At 44.2% G+C, this 20,414-nt stretch overlaps 1 protein-coding gene across 1 annotated transcript; it reads right to left on the bottom strand.

Annotated features, from left to right (window-relative positions):
* Positions 1 to 326: 326 nt before the first annotated feature.
* Positions 327 to 8,581, bottom strand: PTCHD3 (patched domain containing 3). Its single transcript, XM_035319304.1, has 4 exons — positions 7,758 to 8,581; positions 7,542 to 7,663; positions 5,328 to 5,473; positions 327 to 2,176 (listed from the first exon to the last, which is right to left on the bottom strand). The coding sequence occupies exons 1-4, from the start codon at positions 8,463 to 8,465 to the stop codon at positions 600 to 602; spliced, it is 2,553 nt and encodes an 850-aa protein (XP_035175195.1). The 5' UTR covers positions 8,466 to 8,581; the 3' UTR covers positions 327 to 599.
* Between the last annotated feature and the right edge of the window lie 11,833 nt (positions 8,582 to 20,414).

The raw sequence follows: 20,414 nt of genomic DNA, 5'->3' as shown, positions 1-20,414 counted from the left end.
AAGCAAGAAAACTGCACAGCAAGAAAAGATGCATGTGAAAATGAAACGTGTCAGTTTGTCTTCCCTAGGGGCTTCTTGTGCTGCGCTAGGAGCTTGAGCAGTCTTAAGTCTCTCGAAGGCTTATGAACCACTGCAGCCTGACAGCGCTGACCTCTTGATCATCTTGCTGTAAAACCTCAAGGTTGGAGCCTCTTGGGGAAAATTGGCTCAGTGTTGGGCTGAGTGACAGCACCAAGGTAAATAGCCAGAAGATGCAAACAATTAGTTGTTGACCCCTCTGTACATCTACTGACAAAACTGTAACATAGTCCATGAAGCTGGGACAATATTCAGTGTTCATAATAATTAAATTTCAATACATTCAGTAAACAATTCACAAAAAAAGGTTTAACAACATCAAGGTTACAAAGTCAAGCACACAAAAAGAGAGGAAATGTAATCTGTTCTGTGCGCTTTCATACCTTCTGTTATTTGCTGCTAGGCTTTTCTTAAGCCTTTGCTTCTCTGTTTTATTGTTCTATCCTTCATTTCTTATATTCCCTGAAAGCCACTGCATTTTAACCTACATATAATATATAATATAATATTTTACGTTTAACTCATGGACAGTCTTTGTTATTTCTATACCTAATCTCTTGAATTTTAGTACTGCCAAAGTGTCCAAAAAAGGTTAAAAATACTGGAATGAAAACAAGACCATGAACAGCCCCAAACAAAATAACGAGAAACATGATCTTGAAAAATGTTCTAAAGATGTAGGTTTTTGCTGCAGCCAGGACAACTACTCCTAATATAGTAGAAACTGCACCTTGTAATACTGGGTAACCTAGCTGGTGCAGAGCTCCTATCGCTTTTTTGTTTGCTGATGACTCCTTACTCGTAACAAAGGCATAGGAAATATGAGCAGAAAAATCTACCGAAAATCCTATACAAATGACCAGGTTGATCATGGATATGGAATCCAGGTTCACATCCCAAAATGTCATGAAACCAGCAACACCAACTATAACAGAAGCTATAGCAAAGGTCACCCACAAGCAACAAAGCGGGTTGGGAATAAGGAAAAGAGAGACAACGAGCATCGCCGCAGCAGCAATGACAACATTCTGAATGGTGTTATCCACTATGACCAGGTATTGGTCATAGTATATGAATGCTGGGTGGTACACCATTAGTGGAATACTGCATTTCTCAGCTTTTTCTCTTAACTGATTTAAAAGATTTTTCTCATCGATGGCTGATGTAACGTTCACCGTCTGGACAAAGAAACGTGAAGCTGTTATGTCATTGTTAGTCTTGTTAATGTCCCACTGAAAATTGGGATAGTATTGGAACAGTGCATGTAAATTATTCATGAAAGTAACATTATCACTAATATTTAAGGAAGATTTTTTAGCATATGCTATGTATGCTCTCAGCCATGACTCTGTGAGGTTCTTATCTACATAGGAAATGTTCTCTATATCCTCCATGCACGTCTCAATCTTTTCACGAAGAGGCTCTTCCCAGTAACTTACATTCTTATTAATAACAACCATGACCCTAGGTCCATATTCTGAGAAGTATTTGTCATCATCGTCATAGTATGGAATAACGTAAGAGTCATCACTAGCCAGATTACGAAGATCTATGCCCTCCCTTATTTGAGTACACCCATAAATACTGCCACCCAAATATGCTCCATACAGCAACACCACAACTAGCTTGGTCCATTTATCTGTCAAGAAAGGACCATAATACTTCTTAAAAAATAGGCTCATTGGATGTTCACTCTCTGTCTCATTGGTTTTAAGCTGAGATGACTCACTAGAACAGCCGCATATACAACATGCGTTATACAAACAGGACGTCTTTCCTTGCTCCATTGGCATACAGGTTAACCAGTGACGGTTTGCTTGCTCCCTTTTATCGTTCAGAGCAATAATTGCCCCAAAGAAGGTCATGGTATATATATAGCAGAAGATAAAAGCAGTGCCGGTATAGAGGCAGAATGATTTCACAGAAGGAAAAGTAGTCCAGGTGCCAATGAAGAAGGCCAAGACATCTGTGAGAGTGGTGACTGTCACAGACAGCGCCGCTTCGCTGTAGGTGTCAGCCAGACGAGATTTAGTGTCCGTCTTTCTTGCACTTTGTTCCCAGGAAGCGATCATGATGAACATGTCATCAACACCAACACCTGCAAGAAAAAGAGTTAACCCTGCATTGCACAAGGCAGCTTCCCCTGACACCCAGCAAAAGCACAAAATAAACAGCATTTAAGGCTCCATGGAATTAAAAATAAATAAATAAAGGTGGGCTACTAGCATTGCTTTAGCGCTGATGCAAGTTAAAGATACAGGAAAACACATCCTTGGTATGCAGATGGCTCTGTTACCTTTCAAAAACTCATAGTGACTGGATGAATTGTTGATCCCTCACCCTGTTCTGCTGAAGGACTGAGCACACCTAGTTCACCGCCTGACAAGTGTTTTGTGTCTGTTGTCCATGTGCCAATGATGTAAAGTACACAGATTTAAATACATTGCTTATTCTGATTCCCCGGAATCTCTTCACCACTGCAACAAATTAGACCAATAATTTCTTGCTCTATCTTCAGAAGACAGTGAGAAGCTGGAAGAAGTCCCAAGCACTTCAAGAGGTACAAAAAATACACAGCAAGTTTGTTAAACTGGCAAAATACTTCTTGAATTGCTTTTGGAATTACAGCAAGTCAATGAACAAAGCACTCCACTTGAGGGAAAAAAAAAAAAAAGCCCGAAAGGACTGCATGAATAGAACATGGAGAATAACTGGTTAAGTGGTAGAAACAGAGCTAAGTGGAGGGAAGAAGGATAGGAAATGGTGGGCCAGACAATAAGCAGAGAGGAGCATGGCAAGGATGGCAAGGAGCATGCCATAAAGGATGGCAAGAACACATTAGCAAGAAAGATAAACGGACAAGTGCCAGTTCATGAATAAAGGCAGCTTAGTGGCAGGTGGCTGAAAGTACTTTGATCTTCCCAGAACCTCTCCTAGAAACTGCATTCTGCAAAGCATGGTACAGCTGAATGTAACAGCCGGTGTATTTAGATAAAACAAACCTGGAGTTCCCTACTATGTCTGGCTTTAAAAAAATCAGGTCTCTCTGCTGTGAGCAAGATAGTGTCCAGGAAAGAGGTGTGCTGGGGCTGTATCCTCTCTTTGATATTATTCTGTTTGCATGCTTAAATCATCCTGTTAGAAGGCAGCATGATAACAGTCTGCAAATTAATGAAGTACTGATAAAAAAAATCAATTACCTTCGATACATATGAAAGAACAAAGAATGATCAACTTAATGCTATCAGGGATGCCTCAAAAGTTACTGAGGTAATTGTTAGAAACACCTTCCTCTTTAATTTTCAATGAGTTCTTAAAAACACTTGGCAGGAGTGGTTTACTTAAATCCTACCTTGCAGCAGGGAGGGTGCCCTCATGAAGTTCCCTCTTGGCCCCAACTTCTTATTCTGATGAAATAGATTCCTTCAAAAAGCAACTTCTGGCATATACTGATTAAATAGCGATCTCAGTGTTCAGCCCTCCCACTTGTGCCTACCTATACTTCTGACATTGTGAAGGAAAGCTTGAAACGTAACCCAAACAGACCCTAAAAACAAGTGGCTGTGTAAAACCACAAAACAAACAAACAAACACAACAACAAAAACCAAACATAACAGAAACTTTGTTTTAGAAAAGTCTCATGACTTTTAACTATGTTTGTGATTTTTAAACACTTGGGACTGGCTCCTAGATCTCTCAGCATCCGCTAGACACCCAGAACAAGATCAGCACCAAGCCAGAAGATAGTACTGAATGGTGTTGAGCCACATAGGTTCTGGAAGGCAGGTTTGAAAGCAGTTCTTTTAAAGTAAGGTCATTTGTAATTATTACAAAGTAAGGGTTATAACTCCAAAGAGAGCCAAATTCATCATGTTGCTTATAGAATTCTGAAGAGAGTGGTTTAAGCTCGTTCTCAGGTATACAAAAGGGTCCTTGTTAAGTTTAGAGCCTTTGCATTTGATGAGCAAAAAAATGCAAATACCAAACGCACCTGAGCAATGAAGGCACCAAAGAAACTACCTATCTCCTGAAGGGCATTTGCATTAGACATCCAATACAGCCTACAGCCTCCATTAACTTGGGAGTTCCACGTATTTTCCTCAGCACATGATTAAGACCAAGAAAACATCATATTAATTAGTCATATAGGAGACTAGGTAAGGATTTTAAAAGCTGTAATTTATCTGCAGTAATGTTAGCTAGACATATTTGAAAGCTAGGCTCTGTCAGACCGTGCTACGATGAGATTCGGTAACTTCCTTGGTGCAACAGAATGGGGTATCGCTTCAATTTTCTATCACGAGACTGTTCATAGTTGTACACTGAACAGGAAATTTCACATCTCGTGAAAACAAAATGAACATCTTTGAAATTGCAGACAGTCCTGCTCAGTGCTTAAGCTATATTCAGACCCAATTGCATCCGATCAAAGACTACACTCTTAATACAGAATACAAAACCTTACGGTAACGTGTTTCCCATACTCACCTCACAACACATGTACTAGCCTAACTCACTGCTAGTTTAGCCTAAGTCGCACATGGGGCATACGTTCCATGGTGCTCACTGCTGAGCTACCTAGAAAGTGATTAAAAGTTGCCAGGCAGGCAGCTCTCACTGAACTGAACAAGAGGAGCAGTGGACGAGGGGTGGGTGGTTTTGGAAAGACCTCTGTACCTGCATAAATTGCTACCACATTCAGCAGTCCCAGAGAACAGTACTAGCAACAAAGTGTTTTGGGGTAGACAAACTATTATCTGGAACTAACAAAATACATAAATGGTTATAACATGCCTGTAGAAAACAGCAGGATGTGGTAGGAAGGAAGGCAGTGATAGAACCTTGTTGAGCTCAGCTGAAGTAGAAGCTCTAAACTCCAAGCACTAGTTGAATAAATGGTCAGTCAGCATGGCTAAATTAGCAGCAACCCTAGAATAATGCCAGAAGCACTAACCTTACCAGCCCACCCTTTATACTTGGTCAAGCTGGAGCAGTGAAACTAGGGTAGGTGCCATTTTTGTGTGAAAGCAGCCCTTCTGGCAGAGCACCACCTCTGCCTCACAGCGCAGGCACGTGGAGCCGAATGCTCGCCCCCCTGAAGGTCAGGGGAAGCAGCATCTCCTCTCCTCACAGCACGACTGAGCTGCGTACGATCTGTTACTCATATCATAAAAGAGTAATGCCGTCAAGTTGTTTTAACTCCGACTTTTTTCTTTGAATCTGAACCCAACACACTTTTTCTACTTACCTAGGATAAGAAACGGTGCATTTGCTACAGTGACCACAAAAGGCACTCCGCAGAACATCAACAATCCAAAGCTGCTTAATACAGCTAGCCCGGAAGAAACCACTCCACAGCATGCAAGCCAGACATTATTCCTTATACAGCTCAGTCTGAAAATGTTTTAAAGAATATCTTAGTTACATGTCAAATATTTCACCAAGACATTTGGCATGACAAGTGAATATTCTACAGAGATACAGATGGTACCTTGTCTGTGAAGAGGACTTGATGAAAGCTGCCATTTGCTAGGAGAGCTCTCAAGTGTCAGCATTAGACAAGATTCATTTATACAGCAGATGCTAAATACATTATTACTGCTGGCCAGTATCTGAGAGTAAGTACGTGTACTGATCTGTGTATGTGTGAACTGGTAACATGAAAATACGTACACTTGGCTAGGGATGGTCTAGATTTAAGGTGATCAAAAATGTCATTAACTTTTAGAAGCTCTGTCCTTTTATACAGATTCTTAGGGTTAGCATCAGCATAGTATGAAAGCAACTCCTGGGCAGTAACAACCATGTAGAGAAGCCTTCTAGCAGACAGACCAGCAAGCAGCCATTTGCCAAGATGCCCCCAACAACTTGCTTGAATATTCCCCATGAAACACTCCTGCTGGCAGACTTTGCAGCACACCGAGAGGGCAGAGTTGCCTCGTGCCAAATCAGGAATATTTTCTAGGCTGTAGACCATGTCTGAACTTTAGGAGAACCTCTCACTTCCATGGCAAGACGAGTCTGATAAGCTACCATATCCTATTCTGGTTGCATTTTTGTGGGCTAAATCATGTTTTTTATATACCTAAAAAGCTGTTGAAGTTGGAATTGTGTTTGGCTGAAACCTTCTACCATACTCTAATATCAGCAGCATAGCACAGCTGCCTAACTCTTGTGAGGTTGTTCAACGTTGTACAGAGGAAATCCCAGGGGCTGTATGGGTGGATGTCTGTTGGTGAAACCACCCTGGTTCTGGATGCACCCTCAAATGACAGGGCATGAGACAGCTGGTACACAGAAATTTTACAGCCTAATTAGCGGGATGTATCATGCAAGCACTATTCCATTAAGCCCATCCTCTGAGTAGAACTTTATTCCTCAAGCACAGCACACAAACACTGCTGCATGACTGTCAAACACAGCCTGGCTCTCCTCCCACAAGAGCAAAGAAAGGGCAGACCAAGTTCTTTGCGAAAGCAGGTAAAGCTCAGGACTCTGAGGAAGCACAGTGCTTAAAGACCTACACAGACTTGCAGCAATCTGTGAAGTTAGTGCTGATTGATCTGTACCATAACTGAGAAGGTGGCAGAACAAAACGTACATCCAGATCTTAACCAGGTATACTTCCTTCTCCCTCCCTGTCTTCCTCCCATTTTTGAACTTTTGAACAAATACTTAGTGTGTGCAGGGTGAAGGTTGGAACTATAAATGCAACCCAGAAAGTGGCAAACTGATCTTAGCAATAAAACCATTTAGTCTTTCCCTGTCCAGTAGGATGAAAGTAGGATGACTTCTTGCCTTGATTTTTATGCATCCTTTCTGTCAAAGTCTCCTCTATGTATGCCAAGCTGGGCAGCTAAGTTTGATCCAAGAGAAGTGCTGGTGTAGAACTGTGCTGCTGCACAGGCTGCTAGAGCAGGCTCCTGGCTCCCTTACGCACAGGGGGAAGTAGAACCTGGTGTCTGTGCCAAATCCGAAGTGCTTACTTCAGCATAGTGTTTTTGTGTGGAAGCTACAGCACCTCCAACCTCTTAAGGAGCACAGGTTTGCTGAAGTTTTTGGAACAGTTGCAATGCACAGAAAACATACCATACACAAATATATCGTTAACGAAAGTGATTCCTGTGAGATAGGACTATGTAAATGATTGATGGCTTCAAAGAACACACTAATGGATATTAGCATTCAGGGTGCATGTGTCTGAACTGAATGCTAGCTCAGGTACGTGTTTGGGACTCCGCACAAACCCCATTTACGGAGATGGCTAATACATGCAAACTAGAGAGAAACAGCAAACAAATCCTTTTTGCCTATTGTTAAACTTCACGTGATGGCTGCATCTTCAAGGATTGCTTCATTCAAGAACAGAATCATTCTCATTCACTCAACAGAACGAGGAGAAACTAAACTAAGGAAGCGCAGAGGCAGCCACCCGCAGATCACAGCTTAGAGGCTATTTTACCTGAGGCAGGAGACGATCGAAAAGGTTATCGTCAGGAAGTAAGTCACGGAAAAGAGCGGGATCACGCTCTTGGTGTTTCCTTCGAACTCCTGCTGCCTGGACAGCGAGGTAAAGTAAGTCACCTGCCATGGAAACAAAACGAAGCGAGGTGAAGCGCCGGCGCTCTTCCTGCGGACAGGTCCCCAGCCGACGGCCACCCCCAGCCCCCTGCCCCACCTGCACGGTCGTCAGCTTCAAGTCGGCCAGCACCCGGGAGAAGTTCCCTAGGAAGTTCTCCAGCCAGACCCGGCTCTTCTCGGCCTCGTCGCCGTACTCTCGCAGGTAGTAGAGCAGCTTCACGGCCCGGGCCGACTCCACGTAGCCGCTGCCGTTCGTCCTCACGCCGCCCAGCGCGGTCCCCAGGAAGGGGCTGCTGTCGCCGCCGGGGTAGCGGAGCGGGCCCAGCTGCGCCACGGGGTTAGGGCGGACGCAGCTGCCGAATGCGGAGACGCAGTGCTCCTCGTAGCCGAGGCTGTACACCGTCTCGTTCAGCTTCTGCACCTCCCGCCACGCCTCGGGGCTCAGCACCGAGCCGTCCCCCGCCGCCACGGCGATGAGGGCGGCGTAGGAGCCCTCGGTGGCCAGGCGCTGGGCGAAGAACTGCGAGTCGTTGGTGGGGAAGTGCTGCCGCACCAAGTCGCGCTCGACCTTGGCGAGGCCGTTCGTCGGGGTGAACTGCTCCTCGATGTCGTTCTCCTGCAGGCTGGGCAGGAAGATGAAGCCGGCGCCCAGCCCGCCCGACACCAGCAGCGGCACCAGCATGAAGGGCCAGGGGCAGGCGGCCACGACGCGGCCCAGCCCTTCGAAGAGGCGCTTGAGGGGCCGCTCCACGCAGTCGGTGTTGCTCCAGGAGCAGCGCTCCTCGTGGGGCCGCCGCTGCCCCATGCTGCCCCGACAGCCCGCTCTCCGCCGCCGGCACCGCGGCTCTGAGCGGCTCCCAGCCCACCGGGCCCTCCCCGCCTGCCCCGGCCTTCCTCCGCCCTCCTCAGGCCAGCAGGCGGGACCGCCCGCGGGGCGCTGCCCGTGTGGGGCGCTGTGGGGAGGCCGGGTGTGGCCCTCGGCAAGGAGCAGTGCCGCGCCTGGTTCCTCTCCACCTGTGTTTAAGGAGCCGAGCAAACTCACTGAGGGGTAGAGCAGTGTGGCGTGCACAAGGGGAAGAGTTAGGAGGAATGGAGCTAGACCGTGCCAACGGCAACGAGCAGCTTGTTGGACTGGCACAGGTGTCTGAGGAAAGCTCACGTGCAGAGCTGAGGCTACAGGTCACTGTGGGGTTGGTGTTTGGGATCTTGTGCATCAAACTCCCTGTAGACTGCGTGCTACACAGCACACCAAGCCTGACCTTCAGGCTACATGGTGCTGCACAACCCCTTTGGCTGCAGGATAAGCCCAGTCAGCTCATGGCAACACAGGAGCCTGCAGTCAGCTCCTGCTCACTGTCAGGGATCGTGCAATCTAGACTTCATCCTTTAGACCTTCTCCTCTTGGCCGTTTTTTCTACCCCCCAACCCCCCCATCTGCTGTCTTTGTTCCTTCAGTAGTAGTACTCTGCCCAGGAGCACAACATATGACCTGGTGACGTGCTTCTTACTGCGCTTCCTCTTGTAGTAAGCAACTTTACAAAACGGGAATGAGAACCGAAGAAATAAATGACTTGGAAACAAGGTTTAGTGATTGCAGTGGGCAAGCCACCAAAATCCCAGCGTTACGGTGCTCAGGAGCTTCGTGCAGTTACAATGATAGAAAGCATCTTTCCAAGCCCAAGAAATACCCTGCAGCCTGCTATTCTTCACTCTCTTAAATGATGGTGATTTGAGTGCCCCCTGGCCGAGGAGAAAATTAAGCACAGATGTGACACTGCTGCACGAGCGTACAGCCAATTGACTCATATGCCACAAACAGGCACTTATTTTGCCCTTCCTTCTTTGATGGAAGCAACTGTCTCCTCTCCTACCAGTACTTCCAAAGAAAAGTTACTTGACGTCATGCAGACACTTGATAAATTATTGGCAAAAGGATCCTCTCTGATGTGGAGTTTAACTTCAGAGGAAAAAAGAGCTGTATGTGCAAATAACCTTCAGATATGCCTATTCCCATAGCAAGACACTAAGAAGACTGCTAGGATAATTTGTCAGCGGAGTAGCGTGTGGATGATCTATTGACATTGCAGCAGATGTCAAGAGAAGATTTCCAGCTAAATGCTTAAACAGTAAATCCAGCCATAAAAGCTTATCAAGTGCTTTAGGCTAATCAAAAATGAAAATAAAAGCTTGATAGTAGTATTCCTGCTTACTGGAAAACAGTGTCAGTATTTTTTTTTTAATTATTATTATTTTTTTATTTTTTAAATTTAGACCTCACAAATGAGAAATGAAAATTTTTCTTTATTTTGCTTTGCTTTATGCTATGTTACTAACTTTATTCAACTACCTTTTTTTCTCATGTGTCTGCGCTCATAAGGACTTGGGGAAGTTGAGTGCCGTACTCATTTGTAAAGTAAGTTTATAAATTTACCTTTTAGGGAATTGCAGAATCCTTGAGATCAGATGAACCATTGGATATCTAGCACCCCACACTCCTGCTTAGGTTCTGAGTAGGTTGCTCAGGACATGGTCCAGTCCAGTTTTGAAAATTTCCAGAGACAGAGACTGCACAACCTGTCTGGGCAACCTGTTGCTGTGCTTAAGCACCCTCACTGTAAAAAAGTTTTGGTTTGATTTTTCCAATTATAGAAATAGTCTGAAAAAGTTGTAAAACATCCTGTGGATACCAGTGGGGCCTGGACTGTGTGTCAGGAAGCTCAGGACCAAACTTATTTTGTTTGCCTATTGACATACAGCCCTGTTCTGCAGTGAGGTGCTACACAACTGGGTGTCAGGAAGCATTTTTTTTATTTTTTAATTGAAACCGCAGAGCTTCCGTTTACACCATATATGGATATTTACACTTTCAAAATTTCTATCAGAGCAGAGATAGCTCATTTCTGCCCTTCCCTTTGGAACTGCAGGACAGAGGGGTATTTTTTCATCCAAGCTGCTTGTGGAAGTGTTTTGCCAACTGTGTGAGTTGCACTGGACCCTGGTATAAAAAAGGGACACTAGTAATTTTTTTTTTAATCCTATTCCTCTGCCATGAAGCAGTACCAGGTCTGCCTATGCCATCTCTGAAGGAAATTTGATTAGCATGTTGTTTACAGTGCCCACCATAGTACCCCACAAGGACAGGGAAGTTGCCTACTAGCCTTGCCTACCCTTTCCATCCATCTGGATGAGGCAGGAGTGCTCTGTTGGCTGCATCTCTCTGCATTCGTGACTGGCTGCAAAAGCAGGTCCTTGCTTCCTGTGCTAGGCAGTGACAGTCCATGTCCCTAATCTTACATGACTGCAGATGACGTGGAAAATCCAGTGCTTCACACCCATATATCCAAAGCAAGCAGTCTGGTTGTTAAGCTGTGGGTGTCTGCTGGGAGATGCGTTCCCTCTGTGCCCTCACTAGCCAGAGTGCAAGAAAGAATTGATGTTCATAGACCTTCAGGAAAGTGCACACAAAGGAATGCTGGGGAGGTGGCCTGGTGTTTAGGGCAGCCAGATGAGAGATGAATTCCTGGTTTCTTCCACGGCGGCTTATCTGCTTAGATTATACAATTCTGAAGAAACCTTGAAGATATTCTGGCACCAGGACCTGGAAGTAACATGTTTATTCAGGTTGAAGGAACTGCTATTCAATTTTGGAGCAAGTAGTGTCAGAACGAGTGACTGTTGCTCTTCTGCTTGATGATGAGACTGGTATTTGCTGTGAATAAGGACAGCAAATGTGATTGAGCTGGATGCAAGAGGAGATAGTGTCAACACAGAGGCAGTCGTGTTGTAAGAAAAGATGTGACTGCCTTATATGATATGTCAGAGTTATCAACATGTGTTAGGCATGGTGTGGGGCTTTTTAGGGATTTCTATGTTTAGTTGAGTTTTCTTTTTTCATTTTTAGGAAGAATGAAGTTGCATGAAGCATTTTAACTGACTAGTCAATAAGCCATTTTTATTGTAAAACAGAACGATGTTTGTTAATATAGGTTACTAGCAAGGCAAGGCAAGGTGAGCTGTCAGATTTTATTAATTAAGCTCTAGAAATATTTCTTTTTAATCTGATGCACACAAAATTTCCCATATCTATGGTGATTTCAGAATCATGAGGTTTTCCAGGAGGGATGCTCTAAATTACACTTTTAAAACCCTGGAGTTCTATGAGTACCATGTGACGTAAAGATAATGAAGAGCAGTAATCAACTTTTGTACATGTACTTCCTTATTAAAGGGCTGTGGAATTTCACTTTTCTCAATATATATAAGTTATTTCATTAATTCTCTGAGAACTGTGAAAAGTCTACCTCTTTAATCAGCATATTGCCAATAACTTGCATGTTATCTTTATAGGCTGTTGTTTTATTACATGTTACAAGCTTCCTTGTAAAATTCCAGTAAGGTCAACAGTGATCTAACTAGATCATTTGTTATGTTATCTATATAACCACTAACCTTGCATATCTCTCCCCATTTCATTTTCGAGAAAAGAATTTCATACTTCCCGTAGATGGAAACTTTCTGCTTAACTGCACAGTCAATGTCATCATTGCTATTCTGTGCCATTTTCCCTGTCCCAACAGGACCTTCGAAAACTATCTCCTTCTCAGGTCAATCCAGGTTCTCCTGAAATTTATCTTTATTTATTATGGGTGTGACTGTCAATATATTCTCCTGTTGCTGATACACGCGTGGTGTGCATGAAGTCTTCTTGGATGGATCTATCTGTGCCTAACAGAAAGTCATGCTTTAGATCTAGGATTTCAATCTGATGTTCTGTGTGTTTTCTTTTATTTTCTTAGGTGTATTTCAGTACTTGCTCTGTTTTGTGTTTAGGAAGGGCATTGTACACCAAGAATGGGGAGGTATTGCACAAGGCAAGTTTTGCACAAGGATCCTGCACCTAGGGAGGAATAACAGAATAACAGAATCATCTAGGTTGGAAGAGACCTCCAAGATCACTGAGTCCAACCTCTGACCTAACACTAACAAGTCCTCCACTAAACCATATCACTAAGCTCTACATCTAAACGTCTTTTCAAGACCTCCAGGGATGGTGACTCCACCACTTCCATGGGCAGCCCATTCCAATGCCTAACAACCCTTTCAATAAAGAAGTTCTTCCTAATATCCAAGCTAAACCTTCCCTGATGCAACTTTAGCCCATTCCCCCTTGTCCTATCACTGAGCACGTGGGAGAATAGACCAACCGCCACCTCGCTACAGCGTCCTTTAAGGTACCTGTACAGTGTGATAAGGTCGCCCCTGAGCCTCCTCTTCTCCAGGCTGAACAAGCCCAGCTTCCTCAGCCGCTCCTCATAAGACTTGTTCTCCAGACCCCTCACCAGCTTCGTAGCCCTTCTCTGGACTCGCTCGAGCACCTCCATGTCCTTCTTGTAGCAAGGGGCTGAAAACTGAACGCAGTACTCGAGGTGCGGCCTCACCAGAGCCAAGTACAGGGGGACAATCACTTCCCTGGACCTGCTGGCCACACTGCTTCTTATACAAGCCAGGATGCTGTTGGCCTTCTTGGCCACAAGCACCGGTACAGGCTGGGGGGTGTTCTGCTGGAGAACAGCTCTGCAGAGAGGGACCTGGGAGTCCTGGTGGACAGCAAGCTGACCATGAGTCAGCAATGTGCCTTTGTGGCAAAGAATGCCAACAGTATCCTGGGCTGCATTCAGAAGTGTTGCCAGCAGGTCAAGGGAGGAGATCCTCCCCTCTGCTCAGCCCTGGTGAGGCCACATCTGGAGTGTTGTATCCAATTCTGGGCTCCCCAGTACAGAAGGGACATAGAGCTACCAGAGCGAGTTCAGAGGAGGGCCACTAAGATGATGAGGGGGCTGGAGCACATGTCGTAGGAGGACAGGCTGGCAGAACTGAGCCTCTTTAGCCTGGAAGAGAGAAGACTGAGGGGAGACCTCATTAATGTATATAAATATCTGAGGAGAGGGTGTCAAGAGGATGGAGCCAGTCTCTTTCAGTTGTGTCCAGCAACAGGACAAGAGGCAATGGGCACAAACTGAAGCACAAGAGGTTCTGGCACTTCTTTACTGTGAGGGTGACAGAGCACTGGAACAGGCTGCCCAGAGAGGTTGTGGAGTCTCCTCTGGAGATATTTAAAACCTGCCTGGATGCCATCCTGTGCAGTGTGCTCTAGGTGATCTTGCTTGGCAAGGGGTTTGGACTAGATGATCTTCAGAGGTCCCTTCCAACCTCGACCATTCTGTGATTTTGTGATTCTGTGAAAGCAGGCATAGAAATGCACAGAAAAATACTCCTGAGGGTGCTAAATTTGTAAATGAGGAAAGGTTGCATGAAACCTAATAAAGGAGCCTGAGATGATAAGCGTCATGGGAGAAATAAGAATTTACCAGAAAATGATTGGTTTTCACACAGGAAAAATGTGTTAGAGGAAATCTTGGTGGCTTATTTTCTTCAGTTGCCACCTTCTTTGTAATGTGTAACTACTGAATTCCTAGCTGCCTGCCCTGAAGGCCATTGCCCTGTCATCTTGCTGGTGAAAAGGAACTTAACAAAGCACCTAGCAATCAAAATATCCCAGTTTCTGTTCTAAAATTTATTTTCTGTTCTAAAATGTATTTTCTGTTGTCTTCCTGCTTTGTAAAGGCCTTTAATGCACAGCTTATGGCCAGATAAAGAGTCTCAAAAAGCACTTGTTATGCAACAGGAATTCATTTTTTCAGTCAGTTCAATCCCTGAACAGTTATTCCAGGTCTCATCCTAAAGTTTACTCCTCCAGAGAGAACAGAGAAGGACTCACCACAGGAGAAGCATTAGCAGTGTTTGTGATGTACCAAGGGTCAGAAGAATTAAAAGCTGGAGGCAAATAATATGTGGTGCTTTTACCCTAATATGCAGCTGAATTCCACCACACCTCATTCCCCTTCCTCAAGGAAAAAGTGGAGAATATACGATGGAAAGGGCTCAAGGGTTGAGATAAGAACAGGGAGATCACTCACCAGTTATTCTCATGGGCAAAACAGACTCAACATAGGGAGATTCACTAATTTATTACCTATTACTTGCAGACTAGAGCAGTGAGAAACAAGCAAACGAAAACCTGCCCTCCTGCTGCACTGACCTTGGGGCTGCAGGGCTGGTTCTCACTCTTCCCTTTTTTTTTTTTTTTTTTTTTTTTTTCCCCTTTCTTAAATCTACTCTCACAGAGGTGCAAACAACATTGCTTATTGGCTTGGCTCTGGCCAGCAGCAGGTCCCTTTTGGAGCCAGCTGAAACTGGCCCTTATCTAACATGGGACAGCTTCTGGATTCTTCTCACAGAGGCCACCCCTCCAGCCCCCCGCTACCAAAACCTTGTCACATAAACCCAATACACCATAGCATCTTGGCTGGCACAATTAACACAGCTAATCCTCTCCTGAAACCTCAACAAGTACTTATGGCACAACCAAGGTGTTGTGTCCCCCTTCACCTGACTTCACCACTCAGCACACTCTGATGCAGGGCAAGCCATCATCCTGATTCGTGTCTTAGAAGAACAGCGTTTTGCCTTCTTGCTTTAGTTTCAGCCAACATAATTACTTATTGACAGATTAATACGGAATCTCCCGTCTGAGTTTCTCAGTTTCCAAACACGTCTTACTGTTTTGAAAATACAGTAGCCCTCCCTGGGAGCTGTAGCACTCTTAAGTGTTCCTGGGAGACTGTTTTTGTGAAAAGAATTGGTCATTTTCTAACAGTGCTTTGCATTTTTGGAATATGTGAAATAGATATTTCAACAGAAAAAAAAAAAAAAAAAAAAAAAAGTAGTTTTCAGCCTATTTTTCATAGTAAGTAATTGCTTTACTGATTCCAGTATGTTCACTTATTGCTGGACAGTCTATAACACCCTATTTGGGTGGGGGTTAAAACAAAGAAGTAGTAATTTGTGATAATGAAGCCAAACACTAATGGTTATGGGAATGTTAGGAATGACAGCTGGGACCATTGCGGCTGAATACTCAATGGCACTTTCTGTTGTTATAGTATAAATAAAGAGCCTACTTCCATGTGTAAAGGATGACCTGACAGCTTATGAAGAACAGTTTATCCTCTGTAATAGGGGACAACCTGAACTCTTAATGAAGCTCTAGGAGGGGTTGTACTGGGTCTGGCTGGGATGTTAACTTTCCCTGCAGCAGCCCATACAGTGCTGCGCTCTGCACTTGTAGCTAGAACAGCAGTGGGATCACACCGGTGTTGTGTCTGCTGCTGAGCAGTGCTGGCACAGCATCAGGACTCTCTCTGACCCTCCTAGGGGGTGGGCAAAAAGTGGGAAAGAAACATCATCAGGGCAGCTGACCTAAACCAACCAAAGGGATATTCCATACCATATGATGTCACACTCAGCAATAAAAGGTGGAAAAAGGAAGAAGAGGGGAGGGGTGGGCTCTCGTTGTGAAGACGTCTGTCCTCCTCCCGAACACCAGCTACGTGCGTTGAGGCCCTGCTTCAAGGACGTGGTCAAGCATCGCTCATTTTTGGGAAGTAGAGAGTAATTTCTTTCTTCTGCACTTCCACATAGCCTTTACTTGTTTTGTGTTGTTAAACCACCACAGGGGTTTCTGCTAACCAGTATCCAAGAATTTTAGCAGAAGGTGTCCCTGCCCGTGGCGGGCAGTGTGGACTAGATGATATTTAAGGTACCTTCCAACCCAAACCATTCTATGAATCTATGAATCTTGACATGTGTGGCAGGTGTTGCCAAGTTCTGCCCTCTTTACTGTCTGTCAAACAAATGTAAAAAAGTCTGACACAATAAATAAACCAGAAAGGGAGTAGATACATTTTTGACCATGAGTACTTGGGACAGAGGTCAGGCCCTCCTACTACAGTAGTAGTCGGTGTGGTGGTGGAGTGGCTTGTGACATTCCTCAGAATTCAATTGTCTTTTACAGACAAAGGCAATGCACTGTGACATTGTGTATGCAAAAACTTTCCCTTCTTTTTCAGCAGTGCAAAGTACTGTGGAGATGGCAAAAGAGAGTATATAAATGCAAAACATATTTTAGGGTTAGAAGAGAGACTGCAGCTCATGATATTTGCATCTGGATGTGTTTTCAGAATTCACAGCTGTTTTACTGTACTTTTGTAAAGGACAAAACAGTGTGAAAATATGAAACAATTCTTATGTAGTTCTGCTTTTCTCTCAATGAAGTTGCAGCTGAATTTTCTGTGAAAGGTACTGCAGTAAAAACTGAGAAATATGGAAGGTGGGTGAAGTGGTTTCCATAGTAACCGCTAGTTGTAGGTTGGGAAAAGAAGTGAACATTTCAAGGGGAACATTCAGGGAAATTTCACTTTTCAGAAATGTGAGGTTTACTGTTTTAGAGGAAAACAAAAACAAACAAACAAACAAAACCACACACACACAAAATCACAAAAAGAACCCACTTGGTACATCCAGCCTAAAAGAAAATTCATAACAATTCAACATTCATCTGAATGTTGTTCCCTCTGCCCCTTTTAACTGCACATACTGGAAACTGTCTGCAAAGCCCGCTGCCAGGTTTGACTGCTTCCAGGTTTACGTGGCTGCTCAGCGGGAGTTTGGGAGCTGGAATTTTCAGCTTGCTAACCTAACAGGCCAAACTCAGGTTTCTTTTGCATTTGGCTGCTTATCATCATCTTGATTGTTATGGGAAGCAATAGGGTTTTGTGAGTGCGTGTGTGAACCATACTGATCTACACATGCAGCTCTATTTAATCTAATCTCACATACGGACCATGAATCCTTATATAGATTATCACCATAAATTCTGCCTTAGCAATCATGTAAGCAGTGAATTTTTAGAAGTGAAACCACACTTTATCAGAAACAGATAAGGGTTATTTTTCACTTTCCTTCTTGCATTTATACCAAATTTCTCTCAGATAATAATATGCATTGCTCATAACTGTCATTACGTGCTGCTTTAAAAGCATGTCTGTTTTGTACCTAATGATGCACCATCGCTGTATTCTTCTTTCTGCAGTTTAGGCAGATTTAAGTGGCATCCAGTCCTTCAAATGGACCAGCTCTCTTGCTGCATTTATTTTTGTGTAAGCACGGAGAGAGTATCAGCTTCATAAACCTGGTAAAACAGGCTGCTAAAGGAGTGGATGAACTCTTGACAGAAGTATTTATGCTCACCTTAATAAGTATTTCTGCCTGCTCTCTATCTGCAGAGACTGTAGTTTCTCTTCCTCTTACAAAGATAACCATTGGATAATGTATATTAGAACTGCTCCTGTAATTCTCACCACTTTTGACACTTATATATTGTTTTGGGTTTAAGTAACATTTTTTTTTTTTTTTTGGGGGGGGGGTAAATGTTGGCACGTAGTGTGGGGGGGTGGGGGGTGGGGAGAGGGGCTGCAGGGGTGTCCTCTGTGAGCAGAGCCCAGAAGCTGCCCCATGTCTCAGCAGAGCTGACTCCAGCCAGCTCCAAAAAGGACCTGCTGCTGGCCAGAGCTGAGCCAGTGAGCAACATTGTGCCTCTGTGAGGGCAGATTTAAGAAAGGAGAAAAACAAAACAAACAACCAAACAAAAAACAACTGCTGTGCCACAGTAGCTGGGAGAGAGGAGCGAGAACCAGCCCTGCAGTCCCCAAGGTCAGTGCAGCAGGAAGGCAGGTTTTCGTTTGCTTTTTGTTTCTCACTGCTCTAGTCTGCAAGTAATAGGTAATAAATTAGTGAATCTCCCAATGTTGAGTCTGTTTTGCCCATGAGAATAACTGGTGAGTGATCTCCCTGTTCTTATCTCAACCCTTGAGCCCTTTCCATCATATATTCTCCACTTTTTCCTTGAGGAAGGGGAGTGAGGGAGCAGTTGTGGTGGAATTCAGCTGCACAGCATGGTAAAACCACCACATGTATCTACCTCAGATTTAAGTGTATATCTCTGCCCAGTTGTGTACCTGTCCTCCCGCAAAGTCTCAATAACTGCAAACATTCTTCAAAAGAATGTACTCTGTGTATCCACTGATAGACTTTTAAAACGTAGCCAGAAGAAGAGGGAAATAATTTTCTGTGTTGATCTAGAGGCTAATGCACGTATCTCACAAGTCTGTGATTACCATTACAGTCCTTTCACAAAAGGCGAGACTTCATTCAGATACCACCCAGCTGTGCAATATCTCTGTCAGATGATAGGTTTGCTTGCTTGTCAGTGGGCAGCCTCCCTGCCCAGTGTCAAATAAAAGCATTGCTGCAAAAAAGAATAACACATCCATGGGGTCAGAAGGAAGCAGGAGGGCAAGACAGCACAGAAGCACTTTGAAGGTTTTGTACCTTCTTCCCTGAACTACTTTGATTTTTAGGCAGTAACTTTTCCAAATGGAACCTAGAGCCTTGACTGGGAACTGGAATCAATCATTTCCAACTCCTAAACAAATGCCCTAAGCTCTGTTTTTCATAGTCAAGCTCCTTCGTGCTTTCCCTCTTGGTGTCCTCTTTATTCTTCACTTATTGTCCTCTTTATTCCACACTGCTAACAGGACTCAAAGCCATGCTCTACCACTCCATGATAAGGCTTTAACCAGTCAGATGCTTTGAAGAAGCTGGCACCTCTCCACTTGATTGCTCTTCGCTTCTTTTTAATTCCAGGTACACGGAAGCATTCATCTGCAACCTAAAGATAGGTATGCAAAAGAGATTATCAGTGCCACCCAGAATGGTTATTACCTCTCATTTACTGGTAGGTGGGAGTTTTTCCCACTCCTTAACCTTTGCACTTGTTGTTATTCAGTTTTCTGAGTATCCTATTTCCTCAGCCAACTGGGGAACTGTACCACCCAGCTTTAGATTCTGGATGCTGTGTTAAAGTCAGGAAACCAAACCAAAGAGTTACGTGAGTGTCCACCACCAAAGTTTTCAAGTGTATCTACTCACCAAATGGCAGTTTATATCTCTTTCTGGCTATAGTTTTGCCATAAATCAACAGTGCTTTTCAGAAATCAATGCCAAAATGTGGTGTGTCTTTTGCAAAAATGACACAGCTCCCAAATGTTTTCATTTGCTTTTACCTTCTCACAGCAGAGTAGTGGGGGTCTGCCAACAGAATTCAGACAGTGCTCTGAATATCAGGAAATTTCTACTGAGCTGGGAAAGCAAACAAATAAGCAAGCAAGCAAACAAACAAAAACACTAGAAAATGAGGATTGCAATATACCATGCTTCTAGAAAAGTGAATCATTCCCTTACTGACTCCATACACCAGCCTAAGACGGCTAGTGGTCACCTGTTTCTTCCTACAAGGTCTCTCGCCTGAAGCAGAAAGCATGTTTTCCTGCCCCATACACAAAGATGCTGAAGGCAAACAGATGGAGTCTGCTGATCAGGTACACTTAGAGAAGAATTCCTCCAAAAATTCCCAGTTTGCCCAGGAGAGAACCCAAGTGGCTATGGGGATAGGCATATCTGAAGGTTATTTACACATACAGCTCTTTTTTCCTCTGAAGTTAATCTCCTCAGAGAGGATCCTTTTGCCAATAATTTATCAAGTGTCTGCATGACGTCAAGTAACTTTTCTTTGGAAGTACTGGTAGGAGAGGAGACAGTTGCTTCCATCAAAGAAGGAAGGGCAAAATAAGTGCCTGTTTGTGGCATATGAGTCAATTGGCTGTACGCTCGTGCAGCAGTGTCACATCTGTGCTTAATTTTCTCCTCGGCCAGGGGACACTCAAATCACCATCATTTAAGAGAGTGAAGAATAGCAGGCTGTAGGGTATTTCTTGGGCTTGGAAAGGTGCTTTCT

Source organism: Oxyura jamaicensis, chromosome 2 (assembly GCF_011077185.1).
Source record: "Oxyura jamaicensis isolate SHBP4307 breed ruddy duck chromosome 2, BPBGC_Ojam_1.0, whole genome shotgun sequence".
NCBI classification, from domain to species: Eukaryota; Metazoa; Chordata; class Aves; order Anseriformes; family Anatidae; genus Oxyura; species Oxyura jamaicensis.
This window is presented reverse-complemented; position numbering and strand designations above follow the sequence as displayed.

Bases quoted from the DNA above. Each gene is read 5' to 3' on its own strand.
- PTCHD3 (XM_035319304.1), bottom strand. From the start codon at position 8,465: ATGGGGCAGCGGCGGCCCCACGAGGAGCGCTGCTCCTGGAGCAACACC. The intron at 5,474-7,541 runs GTAAAATAGCCT...AAACATTTTCAG, and splicing joins TCGATCGTCTCCTGCCTCAG to ACTGAGCTGTATAAGGAATA. The intron at 2,177-5,327 runs GTAAGTAGAAAA...TTTTTCTTGCAG, and splicing joins TGCACCGTTTCTTATCCTAG to GTGTTGGTGTTGATGACATG.